Source organism: Amblyraja radiata, chromosome 4 (assembly GCF_010909765.2).
Source record: "Amblyraja radiata isolate CabotCenter1 chromosome 4, sAmbRad1.1.pri, whole genome shotgun sequence".
NCBI classification, from domain to species: Eukaryota; Metazoa; Chordata; class Chondrichthyes; order Rajiformes; family Rajidae; genus Amblyraja; species Amblyraja radiata.
Genome location: NC_045959.1, coordinates 80,237,006 through 80,249,628, shown reverse-complemented (window position 1 = coordinate 80,249,628; position 12,623 = coordinate 80,237,006). Strand labels below are relative to the sequence as shown.

General features: G+C 42.8%; 1 protein-coding gene across 5 annotated transcripts in view; it reads left to right on the top strand.

Moving 5' to 3' along the window:
• Positions 1–12,623, top strand: part of pde7a (phosphodiesterase 7A) — a 115,388-nt gene that overhangs the window by 70,659 nt on the left and 32,106 nt on the right. For all 5 annotated transcript variants that reach the window (XM_033019806.1, XM_033019808.1, XM_033019807.1 and 2 more), the window contains one exon: positions 4,024–4,087. In XM_033019806.1, coding sequence (XP_032875697.1) covers positions 4,024–4,087 — 64 coding nt within the window. The remainder of the gene's footprint in view (positions 1–4,023; positions 4,088–12,623) is intronic.

Sequence of the window (12,623 nt, the reverse complement as noted above, 5' to 3'; positions counted from 1 at the left end):
CACTGTGAACGTCCTGCCCTGGATTGACTTCAAAATGAAACCTCTCGCACTAATTTGTAAAAACTCAATTTGCCATTCCTTTGCCCACTTGCTCAGCTGATCAAGATCCCATTGTAATTCTTGATAACCATCTTCATTTTAGCTATGTGGCATGATTGTTTAATTATAATTGATGAATCTTTTTAGAAAAATCAAGGAATTGTCATTATTGGCAGGCTGTTGAAGCTGCAGCCATTCAGGCAGATAGTGATTATTCTATATGTTTATGGGAGACTAGCACTGCAAGTTACCGATTTGTTTTACCTCTTTCAGTTACATTTCTGGTCATTGATAACTCCCTGTAAGATAATTGCCGAGTGGGACTCAACAGTGGTATATTAAATGTCAAAGATTGGTGGTTAGACTCTTGATGATCATTGCCTGGCACTTGTGTAGCATGAATATTTTTGCCAGCAGTTCACACCTGCATGTTATCTAGTTTTACAAGTATTTGTTTGCTTGTTCTTCCGAGTTTGTAATAGAATTATCAGTGCACTTTCCCACATTTGACTTAAAGGTTCATAGGTTTCAAAGATCTTTTATTGTCACATGTACCAATAAAGGTAGAGTGATATGCGATTTACCATACAGCCATACGAAAAAAAAGCAACAAGGCACACACACAACTACATATAAACATCCACCACAGCAGATTCCCCACATTCCACACTGTAATGGAAGGCAAGCAAGTCCAATCTTCTTCCTATTTATTCTCCCACGGTCAAGGCAGTCGAGCCATCCGTCGGGGCGGTCGAAGCTGCCGTGTCGGAGCGATCGAAGCTCCTGCGGCTTGGAGTCCCTGAAATCGGTCTCTGACCAGAGACTGCGAGCTCTGTGATGTTAAGTCCACAAGCACCCACGGTTGGAGCTCAGGTCGATCCCAGGCAAATGGATCGCGGGCTCCGCGATGTTAACTGTTCACACTGGCTCCACACTGTGGAACTCTCAAAAGTCAGTCACCAGCAAAGGCCGCCAACTCTCGATGTTAGGCCGTAGTGCGGAAGGAGATTCGATATTAATGTCGATCAATAGCCACCATAATTTTTGGCTTTTGAGATGTGAATTGAGTGATTTTCTGTAATTTCCACCGATTTATATTAAAAAAAATCAAAACTTGGTATCCTTGATTAGATCCAATTTGATGTTAAGGGCAAATCACTCATCTTGCATTTGAACTTGTCCATCTTTTGGCATGGGCAGTAATGTGTCTGCAGCCAAGAGTTCCGATCAAAATCCAAATAAAACATTGATGAAGTAATTTGCTGTTTAATAACAGAGATAATGGTGCTCCTTGTGACCACGTGTTGATTAACTGGATGGTAATTAGGTGGATTTAATTTATTTCTTTGCGATATATCTGTGCAAATTTCGACATGGTCTTAAAAATGCTGGTGTTGTTCATTGCGTTGGTCCCTCATTATTGTCCAAAATGATTGTGGCCATTGGCCAATTTCCATAGCCTCAGCACATTACTGGTACTCCCGGACATAGTCCTACTCCTGGTATGGCTTCTATATTTCCTACTGAACAAACGCCAGTTTCCTGGCTTTGCTAATGATGGAATGAGGAATATGGTGTCCATGATATTACAGTTGTGGGAGAATTCAATTCTGCTCCTAGTGAAACACCAGGCTTCATTGATGCTAATTTTGAGATACTCGTTTTGAACTAACAGTTTTGAATAGTTACATTTAGCACAACAATGGCGCAACAGAACATGACGAATGGTGTCTTAAGTACGATAATGGGAAATTGTCTCCACAGCCATTGTTCTGTACATTCCTACCTGATGTTGATAATTACGACAGTCCTCAATTTTGTTTAAGAACATTAATTCTCTCCTCTCCTGCAACAGTCTGGCATTTGGGTTGGTTGAGGCTGTTTGAGCCGTTGTGCCACTGGCTCGCTCAGTAATGAACGTTGAACGTTGAGTAGCATAGCATTATGTTAAATGCTATGCTACTCTGTGCTTCCCACAAATGCTAATTAATATACAGGGTTCATCAACTAAGACTAGACAGGGCTCTCACTTAACTTTTTTTCCCTGTTGCCACCTCCATCACAATGAGGAGGTGCTTGGTGAACTCACTGTAGTGGATGTTAATTTGTGTTTATTGTATGTTTTGTTATTTATTATTATTGTGTATGACTGCAGGCAACGAAATTTCGTTCAGACCGAAAGGTCTGAATGACAATAAAGGAATCAAATCAACCTTGGCAGCTTTTTAGGTTGCCAAATGACAGTTTAGGTGGTCATTCAAGACGGCTTGCATGACGCGTGCAATAATGTGCTCGGACTGTCGGAATTATGCTCAATGAAGCATTCACATATTATTTCTGCTTGAAATAAAGTCACAAACAAAACATATTCACCAATCAAGACATGATATATACCACAATGACATGCAGCAAAATTATAATACAGTATCTCAACTCTTTTTACACGTTGCAATTAATGCAATTTCTATTATTTCTTTCCACTTCCAAACAAAAATGTGGTTGGATTAATCAGCGTATGATCGACCTATCTCAATAAATCCTGGACCATGGTAACATATATGCTTAACCATGCACACTACAGATTAATGCAAGCATGTTTTCTGTGAAGGACCGAAAATTATCATGACATGCCCATAGCATGGGTCATTATTGCTATTGGTACAGAAACACTCTCGCTTCCCACGTAATTTATCCACAACAAAATATGCAGGTTGCAAGGAAATTTCTAAAGGCATTTTATGATAATAGCTGTTAAAACCGACTATGTCCATCTGGCCGGTTACACCAACTGACAAGAGATGGTCAAAGGACATAACTGCAGCAAATGTTCTTTTGGTAATATGTTTAAAGGTGTCAAAATGCCACATTACCAGACATTCAGATTAGATGTATGAACATACCCAGTTTGTTCGTACCAGATTAAAAAAAATTATTGATAAATGCTGTTTCCATCCTTCCCACTTCAGAATTCACGTTAAAATTTCAGCTGAAATATCTCCTGACCAAATTTGTGATGTATATGACCGACTGTAGAAGTAAAACCTGGATAAATCCAATGTAGAGTTGTGAATCAGTGCGGGATGGATGGATGGGGGGGGTTGAGAAGGCAATCGTTGCGGAATGGATGGATTGAGGCTAGGGAATTAGTGCGTGTTGGTTGGAGTAGGTAAAATTGTGAGGAGAGCGCGGGGGATGTCAGAGGAGTTGAATAGGGAGGATCAGTACTGGATGGACGGGGGGGGGGGTCTGTGCAGGATGGATGGGGGGGGGATCAGTACAGGATGGATGGGGGGGGGGGAATTTAATTATAATTGATGAATCTTATTAAAATAAATCAAGGAATCTATTGTCATTATTTGCGGGCTGTTGAAGCTGCAGTCATTCAGGCAGATAGTGATTATTCTGTATGTTCATCGGAGACATTATTGTGAATGTTCCATTTGGGATTTTCAATCAATTCACAATTGATTTAAAAAAAAATCATATCTGTAAGCTGATTATTTTGTATGAACTTGTGTACCAAACAAACAACACAGCTTTCACCTAAGAAGTTAAATCATTGGTTTATCTTGTACTAGGTTCTAGTTAAAATTGTTTCCTATCTCATCCCCAGTATAGATTTCATCGATTTTATTCACTGTTCTGAATTAAACAAAGTTTCCACTTTGTAGATGTCTGTACTATAAGTGTCATTCCATATCTTTCCATTATTCTTGGCAATTGTTTATACCAATGATTTACAGTCTTCTCCAAGCAAACACCAATTTAATGAACGCATTTAATGGATGCATTCTCACTGTTGTCATCAACTTTAGCCTTCACCCATCAAGGTTCCACCGTTCTGTCCTGTCAGCTTTTCTCAGTGGTGGACATAGAAACCCTGAGATAGGCACTTACTGCATTAATACAGAATTAAACTGCTTTAAAAATGAGTTTCAGATCAAGGATTTTTTTTGCTGAGGATTATTAATTTTGTGCTTTCAGTGTATGCTAGAAAAGAATGGAAATTGGAATTTTGACATCTTTCTTTTTGACAGATTAACAAACGGTAAGTTAAGTTTAATTATTTTGCTTTCTGAGGAAGATTGCTATTCTTTATTTTGGACAAATCAGAATTTATTGTTTAAAGATAAACTTTTTTTCTTGAAATAGCAAATATTTCTGATAAACTTTATTTTCTAAAATGCAGACAGGAGGAAAAGGAAGTTGTTTGTGACTTTATAAATGTTGCATCTGTAACCTATCAGCCAGTTAAGGGCAAGGTATGAGAACTAATTAAGTCATTTCATTTCAGGTCATGAAAAAATCAGATGGGGGATTTATGTCCTGAATCAAATTCTATTAAAACATGGCCATGTCATTACTGTTCCTACCATGTTCCACATAATATTTTCCCAAAATTATGTATACGCACAGAATTAAGTATATTGGGGGGGGGGGGGGAAAACATTCTACCTCTTCCCTTCACTCGTGCACAGATCAATGCATAAGGAGATAGACGAATAGCCGTGATTTCCGGTTCAGCGGGTGATCAATATAACCCAGATAAACCCCAGGAGATAAAAATGTGTAGAAAGTCTTTCATGAGAAAGGGGTCCCTCTTCTACACAGTGCATGTATGAAGGACATAGTTCTGCCAAAAGGTGATGTAACATGAACTATACCTCCCAGAACTTGTCATGCAAATGTTGAATCCAACCAAATGTTTGCATGGAGAAGCTATTTTCCTCTGGATGGTCTCCTTCACTGTCTAATTGTGGAATCTCAAGTTAGGATGACTCAAGTCATTATTTCTGTAATTATATATTTGGAGATACTATTTTAGCTACTTAAACAAATTTTCAATGGAGATTATTCATGTACAAAAAATAACAGATAATTATGAAATTGTGAGATCAAATTTGAAGGCTTATTTCTCAGAATATTATCTCTATTCATCATTGTTTTAATGGATTTTTGAAAGTATGAAATTTTCAATCAAAATTATAACGCTGCAGACAACAGTCTATTGAACAGCTGACATTGAATCTACATACAAAAAAAAATACAATAACAATGTGCAAAGTGGTAATTTTCTCCAGTAAGAGGTCATAAATTGTTGTTACAAAGTCTATGATTTTGCTTTACAAAGACTTGTCCAGAATGTCCTATTCTTCCCTCGCTGTTCATAACCTTGTCAAAAACTATATTTCTCTGTGGCAATCAGCCCCCGTGCGTCTCGTTCCTGCTGATGTAACCCCATATCATTCAATTTCCTTTTTGCCTAATCTATATTACTAAATCTCTGTTCTTGACCGCTTTTGGCCTTCTGTGCTGCGATTTCCAAGAGAACGCCACCACCTACGGCCGTCATACACCTCCTCCCCCCCCTCTCCTCCTCTCCCCCCTCTCCTCCTCTCCCCCCTCTCCTCCTCTCCCCTCACCTCTCCTCCTCTCCCCCCTCTCTTCCTCTTCCCCCCTCTCCTCCTCTCCCCCCCTCTCCTCCTCTCCTCCTCTCCTCCTCTCCCCCCCTCTCCTCCTCTCCCCCCCTCTCCTCTTCTCCCCCCCCTCTCCTCTTCTCCCCCCTCTCCTCCTCTCCCCCTCTCCTCCTCTCCTCCTCCACTTCTTCTCCTCCCCCTCCCCCTCCTCTCCTCCTCCCCTCTCCCCCTCCCCCCCCTCTTCTCCTCTCTCCTCCTCTCCCCCCTCTCCTCCTCTTCCCCCCTCTCCTCCTCTTCCCCCCTCTCCTCCTCTTCCCCCTCTCCTCCTCTTCCCCCCTCTCCTCCTCTTCCCCCTCTCCTCCTCTTCCCCCTCTCCTCCTCTCCCCTCTCCTCCTCCCCCCTCTCCTCTCTCCTCCTCTCTCCCCTCTCCTCCTCTTCCCCCCTCTCCTCCTCTTCCCCCCTCCCCTCCTCTTCCCCCCTCTCCTCCTCTTCCCCCCTCTCCTCCTCTTCCCCCCTCTCCTCCTCTTCCCCCCTCTCCTCCTCTCCCCCCCTCTCCTCCTCTTCCCCCCTCTCCTCCTCTTCCCCCCTCCTCCTCTTCCCCCTCATCTCTCTCCTCTCCCCCCTCTCCTCCTCTGCCCCCCTCTCCTCCTCTCCCCCCTCTCCTCCTCTCCCCCCTCTCCTCCTCTCCCCCTCTCCCCCCCTCCTCCTTTCCCACCTCTCCCCCTCTCCTCTCCCCCCCTCTCTCTCTCTCCCCTCTTTTTCTTCCCTTCCACCCCCCTCTCCCATGTCCCTCCCCTAAACCCCCCTCCCCTAACCCCTACCCCATTCCCTCCACCCTCCCTCCCTGCTCCCCACCTCTCCCCGCCCCTCATCTCACCCCCCTCTCAGCCCACCCTCTCTCTTCCCCCATGCCGCCTCCCCCCCCCACAACCGCACGTTGGGGGAACAGACCCAACGGGTCTGCACTTGGTCTAGTATTTACTAAATTCATCAAGATCTGTCAGTGTCCTCCTGTCTGCATCAGCTATTATCCTATCAAATCTCTCTGTTGCATATGCTTGCATTGCAATGTCTCCCCTTCCTCAATGGTTCAATGGTCCTTTATTGTCACGTGTACCATTTAAGGTACAGTGAAATTTGATTTACCATAGTCATACTAGAGAAAAGCAACAAGACACACAACTACATAAAAGTTAACAATAAAGTCTTATCTTCTTTCCTCCTTATTCCCCCGCGGACGGGGCAGTCGAACCATCCACAGATCGAAGTTCCCGCAGCCGGCGATCGAAGCTCCCTCGATTGGGGCGGTCGAAGCTCCTGTGGCTTGGAGCTTCCGAAGTTGGTCCCTAACCAAGTTCCACGATGTTAAGTCCGCAGATTCCCGCGGTTGGAGTTCCCAAAGTCAAGATAGCTCCTCAATGTTAGGCCGCAGCACGGACGGAGATACGATACGGAAAAAAATAGCATCTCCGTCGAGGATTAAATAACATAGCATCTCCGTCGAAAGAGATTAAAATAAGTTTCCCCCAAACCCCCCCCACATAATGCAAACTTAAAGATACACTGAAGCATACATTTAACAACATATTAAAAACAAGAAAGAAAAGAACGAGACAGACTGTTGGCGAGGCTGCCATTGTACGGCGCCACCTGGCGCCTCTCTGATCCTTTAAGTTATTTTGCCTCTGCTTTCTTCCTGGTCATATGTGTGCTGTTGATATGAACATACTTGGTCAGTCACTTAGCAGCTCTGCCATTATACTGTAGCTGATCTGATCGTGACTTTTGTGCATTTTCTTCTAAAAGTGATAACTTTTTAATCTCTCCTTATCAATTGTCAATCTTCCTCTTCCTTTTAAAATGCTCAAATATTTTGCTCCCACTATTGTTTGCAATAGACTACATTGAAACATAGAATATAAATACATTCAAATTTTGTTTGTAATTCAATTTGATCATGTATAAAATCATATTCCTGCTTTCTATTCATACTCCTTGCTGCTATTTGGGCCAAGAAATGTCTTCAGTGAATTAATCTCTGATCTCTGGCACAAAATTACAAATATTCCTCCAAGTGAGAAGTATTTTCGTATTTTCTCATTATTGGCCCTAAATAACATTGTTGAACCAAGCGACAACAACCCCCCCCCCCCCCTCCTGCATCCACAGACCTCCCACAATCGTGGTCTAATAATGGTCTGAATTCTAGAGATAAGGTCAGAGTGATAGTCCAGGACATCAATGCAGCATTTGACTGAATGTGATATAAAGGTGTGTGTGGAACCTCGGCAAAACCGTCAAACCAGTGGTTAGAATCTTACCTGACAAAAAGGAAGATAGTTGTGCATGTAGGAGTCCTCAGGATGTTCCAGTAGAATTCCTCAAGAATCTTTAGCTGTTTCAAGAATGACTCCTTTTATCAGAGGGTCGTATCTAGGAATCTATTCAGTATGTACATTTCCAAATCCATGACTGCATGCAGTAAAACTAAGATAACATTGATACATGGATTGATAAACACCAAGTATGTGAACAGAGCAGCACAGGAGCAGGCTCTTCAGCTCACGCTATCTGTGCCAACCATGATTGCAAATTAAACCATCTCCAGCTGCCTGCACACGATCTCTCCATTTCTTGCATGTTCATGTGCCTGTCTAAATGCCTCTTAAATGCTGCGATTGGATTGACTACCATGACTACGCCTGGCAGCGTGTTCCAGATATCTACCACTCTGTGCAAAAGAAAGCTTACCCAGCAACTTTCCTTTTAAACCTTACTCCTCTCAACTTAAAGCAATGCCCTCCTTTGGCATTTCCAACCTGACACTCTACTCTGCCCATGCCTCTCATGATTTTATAGGCTTCTATCCGGTCTCAGGTTGTCATGGGATAGAGATCTACAGATATGCATGGAGAAATGACAGGTGGTGTTTAATTCGAGCAAGTGAATATTCACTTTGGGAGATTGAATATAAGGGGGAACATATACAGTTAATGGCAAACCACTAGGTGAATTTGATTGTTAGCAAATTCACCTAGTGGTCATAACAAGAATGTCAATTGCAGTGAATATTAGGGATTGTAACATCCAGTCCTACTAATCAATCAATTTTACAGCATTGATATACAGAATGATCTAGGGGTCCAAGTCCATAGCTCCCTGAATACGCCAAAACCTTTACAACATATACAAAATCAGGTTCATGCAGAACTACTTGCCTGAATTCTAGTGGGCTCCAACAACTTGCAGGGAGCTTGACGGATACAAGGCAAAGCAACCATTTTGATCATTATAATGTAATTTGCTGCAGTGCATATCTACAAAATTCACTTATTTGACTAGGCTACTGTGACAGTTCCAACCAAATCTGTGATCTTTTACCAGAAATAAAGACAAAGACAGCTGTCATACAAACCCCTCTACATGCAAGTGCACGACCAAGTATATTGCCAATTTGTCATTGTCATTGCATCTAGATCTTCACGTTCCTTGGTCCCTTCTCCACCACCTCTAGCATTGTGGGACTACCTGTCTATTCATCAGAAAGACTGCGGTGGTTTAAGAAGATGACTTGCCACCGTATTATCAAAGTTACTTAAGGATAAGTAATAAATTCTGACCTTGCCAATGATGTCCAGATTCTAAAAGATGAATAAACAATTACGCCCTTTCCGCCTTCTGCAGGGACCGTTCCCTCTGCAACTTCCTGGTTAACTCATCCCTTCCCACCCAAACCACCCCTCCCCAGGTACCTTCCCCAGCAACCGCAAAAAAGTTGCATCACCTGTCCCTATATGTCTTATGAAGAAAGACTGGATAGACTTGGTTTATACTCTCTAGAATTTAGGAGATTGAGAGGGGATCTTATAGAAACGTACAAAATTCTTAAGAGGTTGGACAGGCTAGATGCAGGAAGATTGTTCCCGGTGTTGGGGAAGTCCAGGACAAGGGGTCACAGCTTAAGGATAAGGGGGAAATCCTTTAAAACCGAGATGAGAAAAACTTTTTTCACACAGAGAGTGGTGAATATCTGGAACTCTCTGCCACAGAGGGTAGTTGAGGCCAGTTCATTGGCTATATTTAAGAGGGAGTTAGATGTGGCCCTTGTGGCTAAGGGGATCAGAGGGTATGGAGAGAAGGCAGGTACGGGATACTGAGTTGGATGATCAGCCATGATCATATTGAATGGCGGTCAGTGCAGGCTCGAAGGGCCGAATGGCCTACTCCTGCACCTAATTTCTATGTTTCTATATCCCTCAACTCTGTTCAGGGACTCCGACAGTTCTTTCAGTTTAGGCAGAGGTTCACTTGCACCTCCTCCAACCTCATCTACTGTAAAACATTTTGTAAAACATTTTTCACACAGAGAGTGGTGAATCTCTGGAATTCTCTGCCACAGAAGGTAGTTGAGGCCAGTTGATTGGCTATATTTAAGAGGGAGTTAGATGTGGCCCTTGTGGCTAAAGGGATCAGGGGGTATGGAGAGAAGGCAGGTACAGGATACTGAGTTGGATGATCAGCCATGATCATATTGAATGGCGGTGCAGGCTCGAAGGGCCGAATGGTCTACTCCTGCACCTATTTTCTATGTTTCTATCCATTGTTCAAGATGTTGACTTGTACATCGGCAAGACCAAACGCAGACTGGGCGATTGTTTTGCGGAACACCTTTGCTCAGCCCGCTTGAACCTTCCTGATCTCCCGGTTGCTGGACACTTTCATTCTCCTTCCCATTCCTACACAGACCTTTCTGTCTGTCCTTTTCCATTGTCAGAGTGAGGCAAAATGCAAATTGGAGGAACAACATATCATATTTCGCTTGGGCAGCTTACAGCCCAGTGGTCTGATTCTTGATTTCTCTTACTTCAGGTAGCCCCAGCATTCCTTCTCTCTCTGTCCCTCCCCCACCCAAGTCGCACTAGCTTCTCATTCTCACCCTACAAACAGCTAACAACGGCCTGTTTCCTTTATCATCGTTAATTTTTTGCACATCTTTCATTCATTGTTCTTTATCTCTCCACATATCCGTCTATGTGGAGAGATAAAGAACATCTGCAGCTCCTCTTATAGGGAGGTTGCACGAAAAGTCACTGGGTCATAGGGCTCGAAGCACGGAGCCGCTCAATCCAACTGGAAGACATCCGTCACTTCCGGTAAATGTTATTAATGTTTGAAACGGGTACTTTCCTACATGATAAAAACCGCCAAAAATGTTTGCGCTGAAAAAAATTGTGGGAGTCGGGGTAAGTGTGAGAGACATGTACCCAACTTCAGAATTCCAAAAGTGAAGCGAAATGAAGGTATAGAGAAGCGAGAACTGAAGGGACTACAGCAGCTAAAGTGCTTAGTAAACATTGAAAATATTGGGAATTATCGCGTTTGCTCACTGCATTTCATCAAGTAAGGCATTATTTGTGTTTTTTCTTGATTCCTTTGGTATCTAAAAATTCTCAGAAGTGATAAATCTGGCTGTAAATTTTTCTTCAGATGCGTTTTCATTTTGTATGTAAAAACCCACGAGAACCATGGGCGATTTAAAAAAATTACAGCCAGATTTATCACTTCTGAAACTTTTTAGATGCCAAAGGAATCAAGAAAAAACACAAATAATGCCTTACTGTTGATGAAATGCAGTGAGCAAACGGCCAATGTTCGCCAAGCACTCTGGCTGTTGTTGTCCCTTCAGCTCTCGCTTTTAGCTACCGTAATTTCTCCTCACTTTTGGAATTCTGAAGTAGGCTAAATGTCTCACACGCTTATCCCGATTTCCATAATTATTTACAGCGCAAAAATTGACAATTTCAATGGGTTTTAACGGGCCCGCTACGCTGGAAACAATGGTAAGTGCCTACCTGCAGTTCATCGCGTGTAATCCATTTGGAGTAGCGTAGCAACAGTACGGGTCATGGGTCGTGACCCGACTGCCGTGAAACCTCCCTATACCTATCTACTGTATTTCAAATACAGTACAAATTATTGTAAGTTTCCAATTTTAACCAAGTAAAGACTGGAATGGATAAATGTTTGTCTACTATGCTATAAGGATTCGTGAAGTTCTGATAGATGAAGCCATTAATGTGGCAAAGCATTTAAAAAAAAAAAATGCTTTACAGTAATTGAAGAGTTAGGTACTCTGTCCAATGCAGCACCCATTCTTCCTTGGTAAGAAATGAAGGTTACTTGACCTAAAACTTTTACTCTTTCTCTTTCCACAGATGCTGCTTGACCAATGGAGTGTTTTTAGCATTTTCTCTTTTGTTTTTGATCCTCTTCCCTATCTGTTTGTCACTACTACAACACCTTAACTATATATGTAAAATCTTTGAACTGTCAAATTCTCTCTGCGTATCATTACCTCTCCTGGATATGGTCCAGATTCTGTAGAATAGTTCCAGCTGCCTTCAATCACTGCTCAAATCCCATTTATCCTGCATTTGCATGAACTTGAATCTTATCCTCATGTTCCTTATTGCACTAAGATGTGTGCAACCTTACTGGGTAACTTGCATGCTTATGAAACTGCTGAGGAAACCTTTGACAAAGTTTCATACACCAGAAATCCAAAATCAAAACAGAGAATGCTGGAGGCATTCAGCTGGACTGGCATCATATCTGGGGAGAGAAACAGTCAACATTTCACCAGAACCGGAAAAGTGAGAAATGAGCATGTTTTAAATTGCAGAGAGGAGGTGTGGTAGAGAGAACAGTGTTTGATAGGATGTTTAACAAGGTGTATGCCAAACCTGTGCGGATGATCATACTTTTTAAAAATAAACAATTAGTCAGAAGCAAAAATAGAAACAAACAAAGCAACAACTGAAGCAAACAAAGTATGGTTGATGTGAGGGTGGGTGGGGGTGGGGTGGGGAATTAGAGAAGTCAAAGTTCATACCGCTGGGGTGTAAACTGCCCAAGCGAAATATGAGGTGCTGCTCCTCCAATTTACGGTGGTCCTCACTCTGGCCATGGAGGAGGCCCAGGACAGAAAGGTTGGATTTGGAATGGGAGGGGGAGTTGAAGTGCGGAGCCACCGGGAGATCAGGTTGGTTATTGCGAACCGAGCGGAGGTGTTGGGCGAAGCGATCGCCAAGCCTAAGCTTGGTCTCACCGATGTAGAGCAGCTGACATCTAGAGCAGCGGATGCAATAGTTGAGGTTGGAGGAGGTG